The 24,763-nt window shown below is 47.3% G+C and overlaps 1 protein-coding gene across 5 annotated transcripts in view; it reads right to left on the reverse strand.

The window, feature by feature from the left end:
* The window catches only part of LOC129820230 (CUB and sushi domain-containing protein 3-like), an 805,004-nt gene that overhangs the window by 90,542 nt on the left and 689,699 nt on the right, over nucleotides 1-24,763 (reverse strand). For all 5 annotated transcript variants that reach the window (XM_055877256.1, XM_055877257.1, XM_055877255.1 and 2 more), the window contains 7 exons: nucleotides 24,413-24,598; nucleotides 23,606-23,800; nucleotides 21,496-21,669; nucleotides 20,499-20,672; nucleotides 8,844-9,017; nucleotides 5,675-5,860; nucleotides 4,017-4,190 (listed from right to left, as the gene is read on the reverse strand). In XM_055877256.1, the coding sequence (XP_055733231.1) occupies nucleotides 4,017-4,190; nucleotides 5,675-5,860; nucleotides 8,844-9,017; nucleotides 20,499-20,672; nucleotides 21,496-21,669; nucleotides 23,606-23,800; nucleotides 24,413-24,598 (1,263 nt within the window). The remainder of the gene's footprint in view (nucleotides 1-4,016; nucleotides 4,191-5,674; nucleotides 5,861-8,843; nucleotides 9,018-20,498; nucleotides 20,673-21,495; nucleotides 21,670-23,605; nucleotides 23,801-24,412; nucleotides 24,599-24,763) is intronic.

Here is a 24,763-nt window from a genome sequence, read left to right on the forward strand (position 1 = left end):
TGTTGAGAGAGGGAGCTGTTGAGAGAGGGAGCTGTTGAGAGAGGGAGCTGTTGAGAGAGGGAGCTGTTGAGAGAGGGAACTGTTGAGAGAGGGAGCTGTTGAGAGAGGGAGCTGTTGAGAGAGGGAACTGTTGAGAGAGGGAGCTGTTGAGAGAGGGAGCTGTTGAGAGAGGGAGCTGTTGAGAGAGGGAACTGTTGAGAGAGGGAGCTGTTGAGAGAGGGAGCTGTTGAGAGAGGGAGCTGTTGAGAGAGGGAGCTGTTGAGAGAGGGAACTGTTGAGAGAGGGAGCTGTTGAGAGAGGGAGCTGTTGAGAGAGGGAGCTGTTGAGAGAGGGAGCTGTTGAGAGAGGGAGCTGTTGAGAGAGGGAGCTGTTGAGAGAGGGAACTGTTGAGAGAGGGAGCTGTTGAGAGAGGGAGCTGTTGAGAGAGGGAGCTGTTGAGAGAGGGAGCTGTTGAGAGAGGGAGCTGTTGAGAGAGGGAGCTGTTGAGAGAGGGAGCTGTTGAGAGAGGGAGCTGTTGAGAGAGGGAGCTGTTGAGAGAGGGAGCTGTTGCGAGAGGGACAAGTATAAATAAATCGGCTCTAGTTCTCTCTCTCTCTCTCTCTCTCTCTCTCTCTCTCTCTCTGCGTTCACACAACTCTGGTAGAAGAGGTAAGAGTGTCAGCTTGTGTTCTCATATCTCTCAGCAGCATAGTCAGCTTTAGGCCCACTTTACACACTGCCAGACTTTTCACACTACTCAATAACACACTGTAAACAAAAATGTTAATTTGATCCCATTGGATGTTGAATAAACATTAGGATTAGACAGGGTGGTTATCATGTTGCTGAACTCTTCACACTATAATCAGAACATATAGGACCCACTGACAGGCCATGGCAGGATGGGTTATTAAATAACATATAGGACCCACCAACAGGCCATGGCAGGATGGGTTATTAAATAACAGATAGGACCCACTGACAGGCCATGGCAGGATGGGTTATTAAATAACAGATAGGACCCACTGACAGGCCATGGCAGGATGGGTTATTAAATAACATATAGGACCCACCAACAGGCCATGGCAGGATGGGTTATTAAATAACATATAGGACCCACTGACAGGCCATGGCAGGATGGGTTATTAAATAACATATAGGACCCACCAACAGGCCATGGCAGGATGGGTTATTAAATAACAGATAGGACCCACCAACAGGCCATGGCAGGATGGGTTATTAAATAACATATAGGACCCACCAACAGGCCATGGCAGGATGGGTTATTAAATAACAGATAGGACCCACTGACAGGCCATGGCAGGATGGGTTATTAAATAACATATAGGACCCACCAACAGGCCATGGCAGGATGGGTTATTAAATAACATATAGGACCCACCAACAGGCCATGGCAGGATGGGTTATTAAATAACAGATAGGACCCACTGACAGGCCATGGCAGGATGGGTTATTAAATAACAGATAAGACCCACTGACAGGCCATGGCAGGATGGGTTATTAAATAACAGATAAGACCCACTGACAGGCCATGGCAGGAATGAGTTATTAAATAACAGATAAGACCCACTGACAGGGTATGGTAGGATGGGTTAAAGGACAGGTAGGACTCACTAACAGGGTGAGGCAGGGGAGGTGTACACATTGCTAAACTCTTTAAACTACAGACAATCTGTAACAGGGTGAGGGAGGGTGTATACAAGCGCCACAAGTCTTTAAGTAAAGAAAACTATGAAGGGAAGATATGTACTACAGGGATAAAAAAATCTTGTGCCAGTAATTTGCACTTCTTGTGATGTCCAATTCAAAACCCTTTTAGATTCCAACACCATCTTCTGTATTAAAGGTGAGTACCTGTGTTTCTCCCTATAGAGTGAGAGAGAGAGATGAGGAGGAGATGATTCCTCTTCAGTCTGCTGTAGTGAAAAGTAGATAAGCAATAAAGAGGAAAAGATAACACCAACCACCAACAGAGTAGTTCCATTACTGGGACTTATTGTCCCCGCTGCATTCAAAATGGCACCCTATTCCATATATACTGCACTACTTTTGACCAGAGCCCAATGTTTTGGTTAAAAGTAGTGCTCTATACAGGGAATAGGGTTTAATTTGGGATGCAGGCCCCAACTTCTGCAAGAGAGGAAATACAGAGGCCCTAATTATCCAGAGAATGACATCCTTCTTCGTCTGAAAAAAATGACTTTATTTTCCCATCATCCTCGACGGGGTCATTGTCATATTTACTTAAATGTAGCCATATAACGATTTTCATCCAACCCACATTGTGCCACTTTACATATTGAGTGGAAGACAGGGAGAAAGAAGAGGAAGGAGAAAAAACTTTATTTTGGAAGTAAGGAAGTAATTCAGGAATTCAGGAAGGAAGTAAGGAAGGTCTGTGTGTGTATGAGAGAAAGACAGAGAGAGAGAGAGAGAGAGAGAGAGAGAGAGAGAGAGACAGAGACAGAGACAGAGACAGAGACAGAGACAGAGAGAGAGACAGAGAGAGACAGAGAGAGACAGAGAGAGACAGAGAGAGACAGAGAGAGAGAGAGAGAGAGAGAGAGACAGAGAGACAGAGAGAGAGAGAGAGAGAGAGAGACAGAGAGAGAGAGATAGAGAGAGAAAGTAAAAGAGAGAGAGAAATAGTAAAAGAGAGAGACTAGACTGTGAAGACGAGTTGTGATATATTGGAGCTGTAACGTCAATGCCCAGGTACAGCGCCCACTAGGGTGAAGATGGTGAACCCTCCTGCCCACATGTTAGTCGATGCCTCTCGTTTCTTCTATTCTGCTGAAACCAACGTGTTGCACCACCACGGCTTTTAAATCCCCCTCCGCTATTAGCAGCTAGTTCTCTATTTTGGAGGTATATCTAAAAGTCCTCGATATAACCTCGATATGACCTTCTCTCTATTTGTCTCTGTCTGTTTTTAGCTCTTGCAATGAGCAAAAGTAAGACCAAAAGCTGATGAATATAGATTTGAACATCTGAGCTTGGTCACCATGACAACCTTCCTATAGACCGTAATGTAACGTTGCAGATGACTTAGCCACTTGTTACCTCCAGGACAACCTGAGCCCCAACACATACACATTCACTCACAAACCTCCCTAACCACCCAAAACACCACACACCCGCACCCACTCACAACCCTCCCTAACCACCCAATCTCACAGAACACCACACACACACTCACAACCCCCCCCCCCCCCACCCCCCCAACCATCCAACCTCACAGAACACCCGTGCACTCCTGCACCCACTCACAAACCTCCCTAACCACCCAACTCACAGAACACCACATACCCGCACCCACTCACAACCCCCCCTAACCACCCAATCTCACAGAACACCACACACACACTCACAACCCCCCCCCCCCCAACCATCCAACCTCACAGAACACCCGTGCACTCCTGCACCCACTCACAAACCTCCCTAACCACCCAACTCACAGAACACCACATACCCGCACCCACTCACAACCCCCCCCTAACCACCCAACCTCACAGAACACCACACACACACTCACAACCCCCCCCCCCCCCAACCATCCAACCTCACAGAACACCCGTGCACTCCTGCACCCACTCACAAACCTCCCTAACCACCCAACCTCACAGAACACCACATACCCGCACCCACTCACAAACCCCCCTAACCACCCAACCTCACAGAACACCACATACCCGCACCCACTCACAACCCCCCCCTAACCATCCAACCTCACAGAACACCACACCCCTGCACCCACTCACAAACCTCCCTAACCACCCAACCTCACAGAACACCACATACCCGCACCCACTCACAACCCCCCCCCCCCAACCATCCAACCATCCAACCTCACAAACCCCACACCCCTGCACCCACTCACAAACCCCCCTAACCACCCAACCTCACAAACCCCACACCCCTGCACCCACTCACAAACCCCCCTAACCACCCAACTACACAGAACCCCACACCCCCACCCCCACCCCCACACACACTCACAAACCCCCCTAAATCACCTGAGCAGAAAGGCATGGGTACGCTCCAGTGGCCATTAAGCTGGCAGGTGCGTGCCGACTCGCCCTTCAGCTGCCGCCCCCCTGTGCAGGTGTAGCGAACCGTGGAGCCGAAGGTGAACTTGTCCCCGCTCAGTTGGCCGTTGGGAGGGCACCCAGGGTGACCACAGTCCACCACTGGAGGAGAGAGACACACACAATGGATGCCGTCAGTTCAGAGTGCTGACCGGTCTAACGTAGTGGCAGGTGCTGTCTCTACAGGATTGAGGCCACACACTACGCCTGCATCCCAAATGGCAACCTATTCCCTCCTTTTGACCAGGCCCCATAGGGAATAGAGTGGCATTTGCGATGTAGCCTGTCCAGTATTTTAGCAGTAAAGACAGAATGAGATGTGACTATGGTGTAAACACTGTTCTGGCCTACGTCTCGATGAGGGAGGATACTGTATCATACAAACTACTTTACTACTTTCAAAACTAATTCAGATAATACAAACTATGGGCTACATTTCCCAGACCCAGATTAAAAGTGCTTTATAGACCAGGACTTGATTTGATCTGGATCCAGGTACCGTCCAAAATGGACTGTACCGTAATGGTAACGATCCAAAGTACATGGTACCATCCTCATCCTTTGTAATAATTCTCCATTTCCTTTTTAATGTTGTAAATTATCAACTTCTTTCTTCAGACATTCACCCTACAATGTGCTACAATCAGCAAGTTAACTTTAAACTTTCTCCCTTTTTGTCGGCTCCTGGACGATACAACATTTTGGACACGGTGTCAATGTTGCAGGGGGTGGATCAAACAGGGAACTAGGCATTGAGGAGAAAAGAGCACATTGTTTAATCCTGTCCAACGTCTTTCTGTCCCTTTTAAAACACATGGCAACTGGAACACCAAAGTGACAGGGACAAAGTAGAGCTAAGTTATGGTCAGGTTTAAGATAAAACGGGAGGCATCATGTTCAATAAGGTTGAGATTGGGTTCAAACTTCAAAGGAGAGAACTGATTGGAGCACACTATGTGCCCCTCAACCAGTAGGAAGCCCAGGTTGTGTTTAGAACTCCGAGACAGCCAGTAGGAAGCCTTGAAGCCAAGCGTTTAGACATGCCAAGTTGCCAGTACAGCAGGTCCCTGGTGCAGCTTGTTTTAGAGGAGAATGTTGCAGGTACACACCATAAAACAGAAGGATCAGCTGCCAACCTGGCATCCCTAATTAGTCTAATATCCACAGCGCTGTTCCACCTGTCCCTCAATTAGAACACTGATCTTAAGCTGCAGGGGGTCACGCAACTCATTCAGCCTCAATTAAAGGGATAATATGCTAATTAGCCACAAGTGCCAAGTTGCTAAGTCGGCAGTCTCTCTCCGGGAAAGAGACAGTCTGTGAGACAGTGACAACAAATTATAGGAACAGATGACAGTAGATAAATACCACCAATGCTTTTGAGCAGGTGCTGGATATCAAAACAAGTTCAGTGAATGGTAAAAAGAGACTCCGCACACTGCAATCAGCGGTATGCTCCCAATGTGCTTTATCAGTGACAATGTTTTCAACCGTCAAAACTTCTCCAATATACCACATATGAGTAGAAGTAGCAGTGTGCAGATTGCTGAGTCTCTTTTGACCATATACAGTGACAACAGACTCACCGATACACTCAGGTAGAGGCTTGTCCCACTGTCCCGTGGGTTGACAGGTGAGAACCGGAGAACCGAACAGGTAGAAACCTGGGTTGCAATCGTAGAACACCACGGTTCCAAAGGTGAAGTTTCCGTGTTCTATCTTACTCTGTCTGATGGAGTTGGCTGGGATGCCAGGATCGGAGCAGTTGACCACTGAAGAGGAAGACAGGGAGGGGGAAATAGACAAGCTTGTGTTATTTGGCGGAAACATGGAGGGGATAAATTCATTCTAACACTTAGGAGGACACGCCTAACCCTCTGCAGTCACTCAAATAGGGCCAAATGCTGACATGGATCTGCCTTTCTGCGATAATTTTCCATTGATCTCAATCCATGACTCACTCTATTGACAACAGAGTGAAGGAAAAGCAGCCAACAAGACCTCAGCATATGTGGGAACTCCTTCAAGACTGTTGGAAAAGCATTCCAAATAGGGATATCTTCTGTATACCAACCCTACCTTGTCACAACAACTGATTGGCTCAAACGCATTAAGAAGGAACGGAATTCCACAAATTAACTTTTAACAAGGCACACCTGTTAATTGAAATGCATTCCATGTGACTATCTCATGAAGCTGGTTGAGAGAATGCCAAGAGTGTGCAAAGCTGTCATCAAGGCAAAGGATGGCTACTTTGAAGAATCTCAAATATATTTTGATATGTTTAACACTTTTTGAGTTACTACATGATTCCATTTGTGTTATTTCATAGTTTTGATGTCTTCACTATTATTCTACAATGTAGAAAATAGTAAAAATAAAGAAAAACCCTTGAATGAGTAGGTGTGTCCAAACTTTTGACTGGTACTGTATATATACACACGTATTCAGACCCCTTGACTTTTTCCACATTTTGTTACGTTACAGCCTTATTCTAAAATTGATTAATGTATTTGTTTCCTCATCAATCTACACACAACACCTCATAATGACAAAGCAAAAGCAGGTTTTTAGAAATGTATAAAAAATGCAAACTGACATATCACATTTACATAAGTTTCAGACCTTTTACTCAGTACTTTGTTTAAGCACCTTTGGTAGCGATTAGAGCATTGAGTCGTTGAGGGCATGATGCTACAAGCTTGGCACACCTGTATTTTGGGGAGTTTCTCTCATTCTTCTCTGCAGATCCTCTCAAGCTCTGTCAGGTTGAGTGGGGAGCGTCGCTGCACAGCAATTTTCAAGTCTCTCCAGAGATGTTCGATCAGGTTCAAGTCCGGGCTCTGGCTGGGCCACTCAAGGAGATTCAGAGACTTGTCCCGAGGCCACTCCTGCATTGTTTTGGCTGTGTGCTTAGGGTCATTGTCCTGTTGGAAGGTGAACCTTCGCCCCAGTCTGAGGTCCTGAGCACTCTAGAGCCAGTTTCATCATAGCTCTTGATTGTTTTTGCGACTGCACTTGAACAAACTTTAAAAGTTCTTGAAATTTTCCAGATTGACTGACCTTCATGATGGACTATCATTTCTCTTTGCTTATTTGAGCTGTTCTTTACATAATATGGACTGAGACCTTTCCCAAATAAGGATATCTTCTGTATACCACCCCTACCTTGTCACAACAACTGATTGGCTCAAACGCATTAAAAAGGAATGTAATTCCACAAATTAACTTAACAAGGCACACCTGTTAATTGAAATGCATTCCATGTGACTACCTCGTGAAGCTGGTTGAGAGAATGAGTATAAGTAAAATGACATATGTTTGGAACCTTAAACAACACAACTATACACCCGAAAAATAAGTACGTTACTTTCGCCCCCTTATGTTACTTTCGTCCCATTTGTCCCCTACATGGCACAATGGCTTATTATGAATTTCAAGAACCTGAGACATTGATTCACCTGTATCAAAAAAGGCCAACACAATGAGGGCTTAATATTTCCACTTGGCAGAGTAATCCAATCAGATACTACGTTACTGACACTAATTTGTTTGATATGCAGGGCTCGTACAACATCAGTCTGACCCTGGATTTAGCCTCTGGTTACCTCAGGGTAAGAGTCCTCTATAACGGAAGTACCATAAGCTCCATGAGATGGTTTCAGATAATCACCCGCCCCCCCACCGCAGCTCTTCCACACATTCTGAATATTCTATTATACATTTACAGTATAACACAGCAAACACATGGTCACAAAATCATATTACAGACGTTAGTCTGGTTGCATGTTGAAATGCATCACTGTAAACTAAATCACATGCAAGGCAAATGTCATGCACTGGGAACCATTCAAAAACACTATACCGGTCAGTGATACCACCCCAATCATATCCAATGACGTTCAAGAGGCCGTCCTAGCCTATGATACCATAGCCTATGATACCACCACAATCATATCCAATGACGTTCAAGAGGCCGTCTTAGCCTATGATACCACCACAATCATATCCAATGATGTTCAAGAGGCCGTCCTAGCCTATGATACCACCGCAATCATATCCAATGATGTTCAAGAGGCCGTCCTAGCCTATGATACCACCGCAATCATATCCAATGATGTTCAAGAGGACGTCCTAGCCTATGATACCACCGCAATCATATCCAATGATGTTCAAGAGGCCGTCCTAGCCTATGATACCACCGCAATCATATCCAATGATGTTCAAGAGGCCTTCCTAGCCTATGATACCATAGCCTATGATACCACCACAATCATATCCAATGATGTTCAAGAGGCCGTCCTAGGCTATGATACCACCACAATCATATCCAATGATGTTCAAGAGGCCGTCCTAGGCTATGATACCACCACAATCATATCCAATGATGTTCAAGAGGCCGTCCTAGGCTATGATACCACCACAATCATATCCAATGATGTTCAAGAGGCCGTTTTAGCCTATGATACCACCACAATCATTTCCAATGATGTTCAAGAGCCCGTCCTAGCCTATGACCCTAACTCACAACAACCACATAACAGACAGAAAGACAGAGCAACCAAATGTCCCCCTTCCCCCTACACAGCCCAATGTCATGCTGATTGGTTACAATGCTGATTGGTAACAATCCCACTACAAGCCATGATGAACTCCTCCTCATTCATCCCCATTTTACCCAGAGTGCACTGCAGGGATCAGGCGGAACGAGCAAGCGTACTCCATGTGAATAGAAGACTTAACTTTTTTCCCCACCTTTACACGTTGGTGGTGGCTGGCTCCACTGGCGCGTGGCCTGGCACTGGGCCCTCGAGGGCCCCTCCATCACATAGCCCATGTTGCAGGAGAAGCTCACCACGTCGTTCAGGTTGAAGCCGTTACCGATGGCCCGCCCGTAGATGGGGCTTCCTGGGTGTCCACAGCTGATAGCTGGGGGAGAAAGAGATATTGACATTGAGATTCCATATTGAATCATACTGTATGTGATGTATCGTATAAAAGTAAGGGCAATATTGAGATTCCATATTGAATCATGCTGTATGTAATATACCATATAAAAGGGTAACATTCATATATAATTGGATTCCTGGATTTCACGACTGGGCTGGGGTGCAGCCATGGATGGGCCTGAAAAGGCATAGGCCCACCCACTGGGGAGCCAGGCTCAGCCAATCAGAATGAGTTTTTCCCCACAAAAGGGCTTTATGACAGACAGAAATACTCCTCAGTTTATATTTTTGTTCAGTGTAGGTAATAATCCACCGGGTGCTCATTTGTTCACTGCAAAAACACACCTATTGAGCTTTCAAAGCATAGCTGGACCTTGAACAGGGAATTTATGCCAAAAATAAACCAGTGGAGCTTGAACGCAGCCCCACTTACTGTGCCATAGAGTGGACATAACAATAGGTTACCAATGGAACTGTAATATGGCTGTGTGGCTTTGTTATCAATAGGCTAGGGGCTAGACTATCAACAGTTCAGACAGAACGTCTTAATTACAGAACTGCAATGAATAGAAGCGGCGTCCCCGTTCAAGTCAATAATGCCATACAATGGATGGACTGGCGGCCATTTTGAGTGTCTCATTCTATTTCTATGGTCTCAATCACCTCTCAAACTGATATTCAGGAGGACTAATGGCGAAGGACTGTCGTATTGCCACTTCGTAGACCACTGAAGAGTGTCATTCCCCATCAGGTCCCACTGGTCTAAACTCATTGGCCATCTGTCAGCTCACCCGAATGGCTAATCCAATGGATGGCGGCCATTTTCACGCCAATGGCGCAAACCACATTAGTTTTGCTCAATTGCAGGCATTTGCTGAGCGATGCAGAAGTGATGGCTGAGCATACTGTGTAACTGATTATATATCCTCTCTCCAGCTCTGGGAGGCGTTTCTCTGTCCGCCTGGGAGGCATGGGTCCTGGGAGGGGATAAACTGGTGGTTCTGGGGCCTAATATATGGGGCCATGGGGACATGATACTAGGAGGGATACTGTAAGCCTGACATTGTGGGACTTTATCAGTGAGAGGGAGACTGTCAGGGACTTATGAAATGAGATAATGGACCAGACTGAGTCAGTGAGGGAGAGAGACAAGAGGGAGGGAGAGAGGGAGAGAGGGAGAGAGGGAGGGAGGGAGAGAGGGAGGGAGAAAGTGAGGGAGAGAGACAAGAGGGAGGGAGAGGGAGAGAGGGAGATAGAGAGTGAGGGAGAGGTAGGCCAGTTGAGAACAAGTTCTCATTTACAACTGCGACCTGGCTAAGATAAAGCAAAGCAGTGCGACACAAACAACACAGAGTTACACATGGGATAAACAAACGTACAGACAATAACACAATAGAAACATCTATATACAGTGTGTGCAAATGGAGTAAGCAGGGCTAAGTATGGCTGAGTGTGCTAAGTATGGGTGAGTGGGCTAAGTATGGGTGAGTGTGCTAAGTATGGGTGAGTGTGCTAAGTATGGGTGGGTGTGCTAAGTATGGGTGGGTGTGCTAAGTATGGGAGAGTGGGATAAGTATGGGTGAGTGATTAAATACTGGTCTGGAAGTCAGTGTGTTAGGCCAGGGATCCTCAAACTGGGATGGTACTGCAGGGGGTCCACAGCCAGATCTCAAAATATTTATTATTATTTTATAATTTTTTACATTTCATTTATTTTTTTAATCAATATTACTAACTTTAACAGATTTAACACATTTTGGCCAGTAGGGACACCAGCAAATCAGCTCCAAGTTATTTACATTTTGTAAATCAGTATTCCCACACATAATAGAATGATATAGTGTACCTGTATGTGATCGTATACTGTAAGCAAGGTTTGAAATTCTTACGTTTTAGTCAAATATATCTGTTTGGGCTTCTTGCCGTCAATTTGCGGTCTACAAATTATTTGTAATTATGTTCTGGCGCCCTGATCATCCACTCAATAAAATCGTGGCTGAATCTAGCTGATGATCATTGGTATAGATGGTACTACAATACAATGTAATATTATTCGTCTACCATGTACGTTTTTATCCCTGGGCAACATGGGCCTGGGAGGCTCACAGGGATATTGGTATCCACAGTACTCCACCAAGGATACATTTTTCAACTTAATAATGGGCTCCCGAGTGGCGCAGGGTCTGAGGCACTGCATCTCAATGCAAGAGGTGTCACTCCAGTGCCTGGTTGAAATCCAGGCTGAATCACATCTGGCTGTGATTGGGAGTCCCATAGGGTGGTGCACAATTGGCCCATCGTCATCCGGGGTTGGCAGGGGTAGGCCGTCATTGTAAATAAGAATTTGTTAAATTAGGTTAAATGGGAAAAAAATACTTGTGCTTTTTGTTATACATAAATGCACTGTGATAAAAAAAATCTCTCCGTCTAATGGATGAAATGTTAGCTTTATTAGCTTTATGCCGCAACAACAAAAAATATCTCCGCCCCAAAACAAAATGTGTAGAATTGCAGGAAATTAGCTTTAAAACAGCAACATTTTCTCTCTGATGCCAAAAGGTGTCCCAGGGCCAGAGACTTGGTTCATCCGGCCCTCCACCTCCGAAGTCATTGTAAAACTCCTTTTATGCTTAAAAAAAAAAAAATACTACTCAAGTAATGAGGAGCTGTTTCGGAACTGTTTTGCTAGCACAGACTGAAATACACCATATATAAAAATGTATGTGGACACCCCTTCAAATTAGTGGATTTAGCTATTTCAGTCACACCCGTTGCTGACAGGTATAGAAAATCGAGCACACAGTCATGCAATCTCCACAGACAAATATTGGCAGTAGAATGGCTTTACTGAAGAGCTCAGTGACTTTCAACGTGGCACTTTCATAGGATGCCACCTTTCCAACAAATCAGTTTGTCATATTTCTGCCCTGCTAGACCTGCCCCGGTCAACTGCAAGTGCTGTTATTGTGAAGTGGAAATGTCTAGGAGCAACAACGGCATAGCCACGACATGGTAGAATACACAAGCTCACAGAACAGGACCGCCGTGTGCTGAACCGCGTAACGTGTCAAAATAGTCTGTCCTCGGTTGCAACACTCACTAGCGAGTTCCAAACAGCCTCTGGAAGCAAAGTCAGCACAATAACTGTTTGTCGGGAACCTCATGAAATGGGTTTCCATGGCAGAGCAGCAGGACACAACCCTAAGATCACCATGCTCAATAATAAGCGTCGGCTGGAGTGGTGTAATGCTCACTTCCATTGGAATCTGGAGCAGTGGAAATGCGTTCTCCGGAGTGATGAATCACGCTTCACCATCTGGCAGGATGACGAAAGAATCAGGGTTTGGCGGATGCCAGGAGAACGCTACCTGCCCGAATGCACAGTGCCATCTGTAAAGTTTGGTGGAGGAGGAATAATGGTCTGGGGCTGTTTTTCATGGTTCGGGCTAGGCCCATTAGTTCCAGTGAAGGGAAATCTTAATGCTACAGCATACAATGACATTATTGACGATTCTGTGCTTCCACCGTTGAGGCAACAGTTTGGGGAAGACCCTTTCCTGCTTCAACATGACAATGCCCCTGTGCACAAAGCGAGGTCCATACACAAATGCCTTGTCGAGATCGGTGTGGAAGAACTTGACTGGCCTGCAGAGCCCTGACCTCAACTCCATCAAACACCTTTGGGATGAATTGGAACACCGACTGCAAGCCAGGCCTAATCGCCCAACATCAGTGCTCAACCTTACAATGCTCTTGTGAATGAAGGGAAGCATGTTCCCGCAGCAATGTTCCAACATCTAGTGGAAAGCCTTCCCAGAGGAGTGGAGGCTGTTATAGCAGCAAAGGGTGGAACAACTCCATATTAATGCCCATGATTTTGGGATGAGATGTTCGACGAGCAGGTGTCCACATACTTTTGGTGGAGGAGGAATAATGTTCCAACATCTAGTGGAAAGCCTTCCCAGAGGAGTGGAGGCTGTTATAGCAGCAAAGGGTGGAACAACTCCATATTAATGCCCATGATTTTGGGATGAGATGTTCGACGAGCAGGTGTCCACATACTTTTGGTCATGTAGTGTATGTTCCGGGAATCATCTGATGGCATTGAGTAGTTTACCACATCAGCCACAAGCTTCATTAATAACGACCTCTGACAAGCCATCAAACAGGCAAAGCGTCAATACAGGACTAAGATCGAATCCTACTACGCTGGCTCTGACGCCCGTTGGATGTAGCAGGGCATGCAAAGTATCACATATTACAAAGGGAAAACCAGCTGCAAGCAGCCCAGTGACGTGTGCCTACCGTATGAGCTATATGCCTTCTATGCTTGCTTCGAGGCAAGCAACACTGAACCATGCAGGAGAGCACCAGCTGTTCCGGACGAACATCGCTGATAACGCTCTCCTTAGCCAATGTGAGTAAGGACCAGGACGTGCATGCGGTAGACTACCGCACGGTAAGCGATACCAATGCACCAAGTCTGGAACCAACAGGACCCTGAACAGCTTCTATCCCCAAGCCATAATACTGCTAAATAGTTAGTTAAATAGTTCATCAAATAACTACCCGGACAATCTGCATTGACCCTTTTTGATGAATTTAATATCATTAAAGGGTCCCTGGCCCCAAAACGTTTGAGTCAATGAGTGATCGTGTGCTGGTCTGGAGGTCAGTGTTAGGGTGTGAAGGCCCTAACTCCAAGTGTGTGTGCCCTAGAAAGCTACTGATATTTAAAGTGTGTAGATAACAGCAGGGGTGTGTGTATCTGTGTGTATGTGTGTCACCACGCAAGAAAACCCAGCCCCACTGTGCTTTTTTTTCAATGATGTTTTGACATGTGCAGGAACAAACAGGCAGACAGAGAGCAGACAGAGAGCAGACAGAGAGCAGACAGAGAGCAGACACAGAGCAGACAGAGAGCAGACACAGAGCAGACAGAGAGCAGACAGAGAGCAGACACAGAGCAGACAGAGAGCAGACAGAGAGCAGACAGAGAGCAGACAGAGAGCAGACAGAGAGCAGACAGAGAGCAGACACAGAGCAGACAGAGAGCAGACACAGAGCAGACAGAGAGCAGACAGAGAGCAGACAGAGAGCAGACACAGAGCAGACAGAGAGCAGACACAGAGCAGACAGAGAGCAGACAGAGAGCAGACACAGAGCAGACACAGAGCAGACAGAGAGCAGACACAGAGCAGACAGAGAGCAGACACAGAGCAGACACAGAGCAGACAGAGAGCAGACACAAAGCAGACAGAGAGCAGACAGAGAGCAGACAGAGAGCAGACAGAGAGCAGACACAGAGCAGACAGAGAGCAGACACAGAGCAGACAGAGAGCAGACACAGAGCAGACACAGAGCAGACACAGAGCAGACACAGAGCAGACACAGAGTAGACAGAGCAGACACAGAGCAGACAGAGAGCAGACAGAGAGCAGACACAGAGCAGACACAGAGCAGACACAGAGCAGACACAGAGTAGACACAGAGCAGACACAGAGCAGACAGAGAGCAGACACAGAGCAGACAGAGAGCAGACACAGAGCAGACAGAGAGCAGACACAGAGCAGACAGAGAGCAGACACAGAGCAGACAGAGAGCAGACAGAGAGCAGACAGAGAGCAGACACAGAGCAGACACAGAGCAGACAGAGAGCAGACACAGAGCAGACAGAGAGCAGACACAGAGCAGACACAGAGCAGACACAGAGCAGACAGAGAGCAGACAGAGAGCAGACAGAGAGCAGACACAGAGCAGACAGAGAGCAGACAGAGAGCAGACACAGAGCAGACACAGAGCAGACAGAGAGCAGACAGAGAGCAGACACAGAGCAGACACAGAGCAGACAGAGAGCAGACAGAGAGCAGACACAGAGCAGACAGAGAGCAGACAGAGAGCAGACAGAGAGCAGACAGAGAGCAGACACAGAGCAGACACAGAGCAGACACAGAGCAGACACAGAGCAGACAGAGAGCAGACAGAGAGCAGACACAGAGCAGACAGAGAGCAGACACAGAGCAGACACAGAGCAGACACAGAGCAGACAGAGAGCAGACACAGAGCAGACAGAGAGCAGACACAGAGCAGACAGAGAGCAGACACAGAGCAGACAGAGAGCAGACACAGAGCAGACAGAGAGCAGACAGAGAGCAGACACAGAGCAGACACAGAACAGACAGAGAGCAGACAGAGAGCAGACACAGAGCAGACAGAGAGCAGACACAGAGCAGACAGAGAGCAGACAGAGAGCAGACACAGAGCAGACAGAGAGCAGACACAGAGCAGACAGAGAGCAGACAGAGAGCAGACAGAGAGCAGACAGAGAGCAGACAGAGAGCAGACACAGAGCAGACAGAGAGCAGACACAGAGCAGACAGATAGCAGACAGAGAGCAGACACAGAGCAGACAGAGAGCAGACAGAGAGCAGACAGAGAGCAGACAGAGAGCAGACAGAGAGCAGACACAGAGCAGACACAGAGCAGACACAGAGCAGACAGAGAGCAGACACAGAGCAGACAGAGAGCAGACAGAGAGCAGACAGAGAGCAGACAGAGAGCAGACACAGAGCAGACAGAGAGCAGACACAGAGCAGACAGAGAGCAGACACAGAGCAGACACAGAGCAGACAGAGAGCAGACAGAGCAGACAGAGAGCAGTAACAGAGCAGACACAGAGCAGACAGAGAGCAGACAGAGAGCAGACACAGAGCAGACAAAGAGCAGACAGAGAGCAGACAGAGAGCAGACAGAGAGCAGACACAGAGCAGACAGAGAGCAGACACAGAGCAGACACAGAGCAGACAGAGAGCAGACACAGAGCAGACAGAGAGCAGACACAGAGCAGACAGAGAGCAGACAGAGAGCAGACAGAGAGCAGACAGAGAGCAGACAGAGAGCAGACACAGAGCAGACACAGAGCAGACAGAGAGCAGACACAGAGCAGACAGAGAGCAGACACAGAGCAGACACAGAGCAGACAGAGAGCAGACAGAGCAGACAGAGAGCAGTAACAGAGCAGACACAGAGCAGACAGAGAGCAGACAGAGAGCAGACACAGAGCAGACAAAGAGCAGACAGAGAGCAGACAGAGAGCAGACACAGAGCAGACACAGAGCAGACACAGAGCATTAATTCCACCTCCTCTTCTCCATTTTGGGGAATTGATAGTAATCCTTTCCTCTGGTCTCTGTCCGCCAGCCACCTCAGTGTGAACTTACAGCCCAGTCCACCACAGTTAACTACTGACCTGTATCCCACCCCAGGCACTTCTTCTCTACCCTACTGCAGACAATGTCAAAAACATTTTCTAATGAACTTGATATAACAATGTTACATTTTCAAAGTCATACGGCCTTTTAGTGACGTGAATCGTCAGAGAAAATAAATGTTTATGCTTTCATATTTTTCACTGTTTCAATAGTGTAGGCATCACCCGATAAGGAAGATATAACCACTGTCAAAGTTGAAATTGAAGTTGAAGCAGCAAGCCACGTTTGTCTTTGTCTGCACTGAGGTTTTGAAGTTTCGTCCCGGGCCTAACAGACTGACCAAACTATGTTCCTCGAGGCCCCCACACCAGCAATTTATTTTCTTAAGGCCCTCATTATTAGCCAAATTATGATCATTGTTCACAATTTTTAAAAACAATTTAGACTGGCCCACTGGGCTAAAGATGGACCAGCGCATCTGGCATTTGCCCAAAGTGCCATTATGGCGAGTCCGTTTCTGGGTTCTCTGTCCAACTAAGCCTATGAGGGAGAACCTGAACAGGTCTCAATGTCTGTAGAAAGTGATTCCTCACTTCAGTCTTGTTTTTCTCCTTCTCACCCCTGGCGGGTCCACACATTCCTCATTGCCATTCGCAGCTGCTCTCTCTCCCCCTCCCTCTCTTTCCCACGTTCTCACAAACAACTTCATCTGCATAATTACAGATGTAATTTGTCTCTCTTTGCAAAGAAGCAATTTCCCCTTCATTTGAGCACTGTCTATAACCAAAATTTAAAACCACATCATTGCACGTTAAAATAGCTGAGCTCAACCTCAAATACATGCATGTGAATGTGGAGTCACACACACACACACACACACACACACACACACACACACACACACACACACACACACACACACACACACACACACACACACACACACACACACACACACACACACACACACACACACACACACACACACACACACACACACACCCATCCCCCCACACACCCAAGGGGTGAAATAAAATCCTATTTTCCATGAAGAAGTGTTGGCCTAGCTCCATGGTTGATCAGTGAGCCAGAGGCCTAGTCTTTGTGATAGCCAGTTGAGGAGATACGGTTCAATACCATTTCAGTAGGATACAACGTTAAATGGCCCTGGCCCGCTCATATCTCCAGTAGCTATTTCTGTTTAAAGTGCTGCTAGCGTTACGCAGCATATTGTCTTTATAAAAACACTGGGCATCATCACCACGATCACCACCGGAGAGACAATGTTATCAAACAACAAATGTTTTGCTTATAGCCTATAGGAAACATATTGTTTCAGACACTATGATAACAGAATATAGAAATATTGGTCTAACCATATAGTTAATAATAATAATAATAATAATAATAATAATAATAATAATAATACAGCCTAGACATGTGCCATGGGTGTGACGTGGTAAAGGTGTGCCAGGGCTGTGACGGGGTAAAGGTGTGCCAGGGCTGTGACGGGGTAAAGGTGTGCCAGGGGTGTGACGGGGTAAAGGTGTGCCAGGGCTGTGACGTGGTAAAGGTGTGCCAGGGGTGTGACGGGGTAAAGGTGTGCCAGGGCTGTGACGTGGTAAAGGTGTGCCAGGGCTGTGACGTGGTAAAGGTGTGCCAGGGCTGTGACGTGGTAAAGGTGTGCCAGGGCTGTGAAGGGGTAAAGGTGTGCCAGGGCTGTGACGTGGTAAAGGTGTGCCAGGGCTGTGACGGGGTAAAGGTGTACCAGGGCTGTGACGTGGTAAAGGTGTGCCAGGGCTGTGACGTGGTAAAGGTGTGCCAGGGCTGTGACGTGGTAAAGGTGTGCCAGGGCTGTGACGTGGTAAAGGTGTGCCAGGGCTGTGACGGGGTAAAGGTGTGCCAGGGCTGTGACGTGGTAAAGGTGTGCCAGGGCTGTGACGTGGTAAAGGTGTGCCAGGGCTGTGACGTGGTAAAGGTGTGCCAGGGCTGTGACGGGGTAAAGGTGTGCCAGGGCTGTGACGTGGTAAAGGTGTGCCAGGGCTGTGACGGGGTAAAGGTGTGCCAGGGCTGTGACGTGGTAAAGGTGTGCCAGGGCTGTGACGTGGTAAAGGTGTGCCAGGGCTGTGACGTGGTAAAGGTGTGCCAGGGCTGTGACGGGGTAAAGGTGTCTCAGGGCTGTGACGTGGTAAAGGTGTGCCAGGGCTGTGACGTGGTAAAGGTGTGCCAGGGCTGTGACGTGGTAAAGGTGTGCCAGGGCTGTGACGGGGTAAAGGTGTCTCAGGGCTGTGACGTGGTAAAGGTGTGCCAGGGCTGTGACGTGGTAAAGGTGTGCCAGGGCTGTGACGGGGTAAAGGTGTCTCAGGGCTGTGACGTGGTAAAGGTGTGCCAGGGCTGTGACGGGGTAAAGGTGTGCCAGGGCTGTGACGTGGTAAAGGTGACACGGAATAGAGTGAAGTTGCCCCCAGACACTGATCTTGGGTCAGTTTAGCATTTTCCCCACTAATGGTTAACAATTTTGGGAGGGGAAGCTGATCCTAGATCTGTACCTAGGGAAAACGTCACACCAGAGTGATCACCTTCAGATCCGCAAAAACAGTATAGTGGTGCTGCGCTCTGTCTGTTTATCTCCAGATCGCAGGAAACAGGGGGTTTGCATTGCCTGTCTTTCACACACACCACTATTGCCTCGCTGCATTAAATGGAGAAAGAGCAGTTTCCTCAGGCAAACCTGGAAGATGTATCTATGTGAAGATACTGTAGACTATCACATGCAGTCTCTCCACCAACCCTATATGACTAATACCTTCTATGACATCTACTGCTTGCATCATTCTATCTAGATTAGTAACGCTATAAAACGCAACAAGATAAATAACTGTCTGTAACAGTGCACGCTTCTGCATCATCATTCTACATGTTCCTTTCAGTTCCAGTAAAAACGGGCCAATAGGGAATGCTCCTTGTGTGTGAGCGCAGAGAGGAGGAAGAGAACGCTGTATATGTCAGGGTATTGGTGAACTGCAGAGGGCGTTCAGGAGTGCTACTCGACTCGTCAGCCTAGAGATAGCATAATGACGCAGCGTGGTGACTCCCTTCTTCCCTTTGCATTCCAAAGCAGTGTTATTAGTCAACTGTGTCCTTACAAAAAAGTCTGAGCTGACGCTCACCCAAAAGTGTTTGCAGAGGTGTGAAGACTCTACTCTGTTTACCATTACATTTTTGGGAGAGCATATAGTGAGACTTTATTTATTTTCCCTTAACTGTGTTGTTGTGAAAAATCATGAACCACAAAAAATGAATCAAGCACAGGAAGTTGGTGGCACCTTAATTGGGGAGGACAGGCTCGTGGTAATGGCTGGAGTGGAATCACTGGAATGGTATCAAATACATCAAACACATGGTTTCCAAATTCTTATTTACAATGATGGCCTACTAAAAGGCAAAAGGCCTCCTACAGGGATGGGGGCTGGGATTAAAAATGTAAAATAAAAATATAGGACAACACACACATCACGACAAGAGAGACACCACAACAACACATAAAGAGAGACTTGAGACAATTAAATGATGTCTCTGAATCAGGGTTAGTTTGGCAGCTGGGGTGAAAAAGGAGCGATTATGATGAGGAAACCAAGTCTACATTTAACTTTAGCCTGCAGCTTTGATATGTGCTGTAAGAAGGACAGTGCACCATCTAGCCATACTCCCAAGTACTTGTATGAGGTGACTACCTCAAGCTCTAAACCCTCAGAGGTAGTAATCACACCTGTGGGGATAGGGGCATTCTTCTTACCAAACCACATGACCTTTGTTTTGGAGGTGTTCAGAACAAGGTTAGGGGCAGAGAAAGCTTGTTGGACACTAAGAAAGCTTTGTTGTAGAGCATTTAACACAAAATCCGGGGAGGGGCCAGCTGAGTATAAGACTGTATCATCTGCATATAAATGGATGAGAGAGCTTCCTACTGCCTGAGCTATGTTGTTGATGTAAATTGAGAAGAGCATGGGGTACACCCTTGGTGACAGGCAGTGGCTGATACAGCAGATGTTCTGACGTTATACACTGCACTCTTAAAGAGAGTTGGTTAGCAAACTAGGACCGAAGACCCCTCAGAGACACCAATGCTCCTTAGCCGGCCCACAAAAATGGAATGGTCTACCGTATCAAAAGCTTTGGCCAAGTCAATAAAAATGTGGGTGTGTCAGAGAGAGAGAGAGAGAGAGAGAGATAAAAGGGGGACTACTCACACACGCAGGAAGGCAGCTGTCCGGACCAGTTGTGGTCCTGCAGACAGATCCGCACAGAGGAGCCGATGAGGCGGAAGCCTGGGATGCACTGGTACACTACCGTCTCTCTGTAGCCAAAGTTCTCCCCGATCACCTGGCCGTTCACTATGGTCTCCGGAATACCACAGTGGCCCGCTGGAGAGGAACACAAAAGCAATAGTTAGAGGAGGGAGAGGAGAGAGAGAGCAAGAGAAGAGAGAGGGGGAGAGAGATAGAGAGACAAAGAGAGAGGGGGAGAGAGAGAAAGAGAGCAAAGGCGAAAGAGAATCAGCGAGAGAGAGAGAGCGAAAGAGAGAGTCAGAGAGAGAGCAGATATCATGTTTACTGTTAATTTGTACTGTTTATTTCACTTTTGTTTATTATCTATTTCACTTGCTTTGGCAATGTTAACATATGTTTCCCATGCCAATAAAGCCCTTAAATGGACTTGAATTGAAATTGAATTGAGAGAGAGAGAGAGAGAGAAAGAGAGATGGGGAGAGAGAGGGGAGTTAGGTGGAAGAGGGAGAAAGAGAAGTCTTGTAATGTACTGTACAGTCCTATTCTGTGAAGGTTACAGACAGAGTACAGTATGGAAATGCTAATTTAAACAGTTAGGTTGCAGAGATATTTTTAGTCCACAGATGTGTGTCAGAGAAAAGATGGAAGCCCAAAATAGACAGTAGTCCCTGCTTCCACAGACTTGGCATCAGCAGACAAAAAAGTTAGACTGTAAAGCTATTTCAACACATAAGAAAGATGTTTCTTAGAGGTGGAGACTTAAAATAACTCTACAGCAACAAAAACATTGTTAGGGCAGTAGATACTGTAGCCTACATTTCACAGACAGACAACACAATGTGGGGAATGGTTCTTCGTTCTTAATAATCTTAACATTCTCTCAGAGTCTGGAGAGTGACTTGGTTGTTTCACACAAAGACAGAGAACAGAGATGTGGGGACCAGATAGGTTGTTTTACCCAAGCAGCGCGTCTCCTGTCCACTCCACAGTCCAGAGGGGAGACATTCTCTCACGGTAGAGCCCACCAGCATGAACCCTGCGTCACACATGAAGATGGCGGTCGCCCCGAAGGTCATCTGCGTACCAATCTTCTTCCCATTGGGCGGGCCAGGGAGGTCTCCACAGGAAATGACTGTGACGCAGACAATAACAGAGACATCATCTCCCAGCTCACAAACTAATGGCATAAACAAACATATGAGACATATTGTTTCAAACCACTCTCAGAGTTGAGTATAACAATGATTTGAATTCTTGGTTAATAAATAAGACACAAGCTGATCCCTTACAGTTCACATGGTAATTCAATCGGAGCGATTTTTGCCAAGTTTGAATGGATCTGTCAACTGTTTCTGTGGTATTTGTAAGTGAAGGTGAGTCATATTATTTTGTTTTTGGGATCCTTGGAACAGGAGAGGAGACGAGGTAGGGGAGAGGTAAGAGGAGGTGCAGAGAGGAGAGGAGAGAGGAGGAGAGGAGGGAGGGGAGAGGAGGAGAAGGGAAGGGAAGGGAGGAGGGACAGGAGAAGGGAGAGAAGAGAGGAAGAGTGGAGTGGAAGTAAAGGGTGGAGAGAGGAGGTCAAGGGAGAGGAGAGAGGAGGTAAAGGGAGAGGAGAGATGAGGTAAAGGGAGAGGAGGTAAATGAATAGGAGGTAAAGGGAGAGTAGAGGTGGTAAAGGGAGAGGAAAGGTGGTAAAGGGAGAGTAGAGGTGGTAAAGGGAGAGGAAAGGTGGTAAAGGGAGAGAAGGTAAAGGGAGAGGAGGTAAAGGGAGAGAAGGTAAAGGGAGAGAAGGTAAAGGGAGAGAAGGTAAAGGAAGAGAAGGTAAAGGGAGAGGGGGTAAAGGAAGAGGAGAGTTGGTAAATGGAGAGGAGAGATGAGAGGAGGTAAAGGGAGAGGAGGTAAAGAGAGAGAAGGTAAAGGAAGAGAAGGTAAAGGGAGAGGAAGTAAAGGAAGAGGAGAGTTGGTAAAGGGAGAGGAGAGAGGAGAGGAGGTAAAGGGAGAGAAGGTAAAGGGAGAGAAGGTAAAGGAAGAGAAGGTAAAGAGAGAGGAGGTAAAGGAAGAGGAGAGTTGGTAAAGGGAGAGGAGAGAGGAGAGGAGGTAAAGGGAGCGGAAAAGTGGTAAAGAGAGGAGAGTTGGTAAAGGGAGAGGAGGTAAAGGGAGAGGAGAGAGGTAAAGGGAGAGGAGAGGTGATAAAGGGAGAGGAGAGGTGGTAAAGGGAGAGGAGGTAAAGGAAGAGGAGAAGTGGTAAAGGGAGAGGAGAGGTGGTAAAGGGAGAGGATAAGTGGTAAAGGGAGAGGCGAGAGGTAAAGGGAGAGGAGAGGATGTAAAGGGAGAGGAGGTAAAGGGAGAGGAGAGGAGTTAAAGGAAGCGGAGAAGTGGTAAAGGGAGAGGAGAGGAGGTAAAGGGAGAGGAGGTAAAGGGAGAGGAGAGGAGGTAAAGGGAGAGGAGAGGAGGTAAAGGGAGAGGAGAGAGGAGCGGAGGTAAAGGGAGAGGAGAGAGGAGAGGAGGTAAAGGGAGAGGAGAGAGGAGAGGGGGTAAAGGGAGAGGAGAGAGGAGAGGAGGTAAAGGGAGAGGAGAGGAGGTAAAGGGAGAGGAGAGGAGGTAAAGGGAGAGGAGAGAGGAGAGGAGGTAAAGGGAGAGGAGAGGAAGTTTGTTTATTTTCTGTTTTGGGAAAATTGAAACCATAAAAATCTATGTGGTCAAGTCTAGTCCATTCACTATCCTCCCACATCCACATCCAAGCACACCTGCTCCTGATACTACTTTTAAAGAACATCTCAAAGACGTCTCTCTCACCTATCTATCTCATTATTGAATATTTGGGGTCAAAATATCACATATCGATCTTAGGATTCTGCCCAAGGTTGGACAGACATTCAACACTCCCTAGGGCAGACTGTAGCAAAATGTAGCAAAGTTAACACAACAAATTGCTATTCTTTACAAAGCCATGCGATACGCCTTAGGCACTAGGATAAACACAACCTAAACACAACATGCTTCTGACATGGAGATGGTGTAAAAAGGTCCCAGGTAAAAATATAAATAAATGTCCGCCCTTAACTCACTCTGACAGTGAGGCCTTTCATTCCTCCAACTCCACACGCCGTTGGCCGTGCACTGGATGTGGGCGGGGCCTAGACGGTAGTAGCCCGGGTCACAGTTGAAGATAATCTTGGTCCTGTACTCATAGTGGGAGCCGTTCACGATCCTCCACCTCCCGTGTTCCAGAGAGAAGGAGCCGATGCTTGGACACACCACCACTGTCACACAGAAACAGACACAGACGCAGGGTCACAGGCACAGTCACACCAGCGTGCACACACAGCAGGCATTATCATCCAGAGACACTTACTGTCAGAAGATAATTGGCATAACCTCCGATTTCTTCCCACACAGTTCTCCATTACTATTGTATTATTTTCTGTGTTAACTGTTGACCTCCATCTGCGCTGCTTTGTGAGGCAGCCGGGCATTTTAAACAGCCATCTTAAGGGGAAATAACTTCATGTTTTGGCAAAATACAGACTAATAAATAAGTGAGGGATTGCCTTCGAGGGGGGAACTTATTTTAATAGGGAAGTAAATGACCTCATGGGAGCTGTGAGGTGAACGCACAAACACACACACACACTCTCACACACTGACACACAATTACAGTCACGCATACACACAAATATACTCTCTGCCCCTGCTTCACCTGTCCCAGCTGCTGGACTAACCTCCTAGCCTAACGTTAGCTACCTGGGCAGTGCGCACAAATGCCCTCAAACACCCCCCCACTAGCTTCCTAGCCTAACGTTAGCTACCTGGGCAGTGTGCACAAATGCCCTCAAACACCCCCCCCACTAGCTTCCTAGCCTAACGTTAGCTACCTGAACAACGAGGGATCTTGTTGTGGTTGCTCCAGGTGCCGTCCGGTTGGCAGACGGCGCTGGTCAGCTCTTTGGAGGACAGGCGGTAGCCGTCATTGCAGAAGTAGGTCACGTGTGTGCCCACTGAGTAGTCCACCGTTAGCACTCCTCCGTTCAACGGCGCCTTGGGCACCCCGCAGGACACCGCTGCCATGGGGTAGATCAGGGGAGCGGTGGGGAGAGGAGGGAAGACCAGGGGAGAGGAGGAGGGGAGAGGAGGATGGGAGACCAGGGGAGAGGAGGAGAGGAGAGGAGAGGAGAGGAGAGGAGAGGAGAGGAGAGGAGAGGAAAGGAAGAGAGGAGAGTCAGCAC

The sequence above is a fragment of the Salvelinus fontinalis genome, chromosome 22 (genome assembly GCF_029448725.1).
Source record: "Salvelinus fontinalis isolate EN_2023a chromosome 22, ASM2944872v1, whole genome shotgun sequence".
Classification (NCBI taxonomy): Eukaryota; Metazoa; Chordata; class Actinopteri; order Salmoniformes; family Salmonidae; genus Salvelinus; species Salvelinus fontinalis.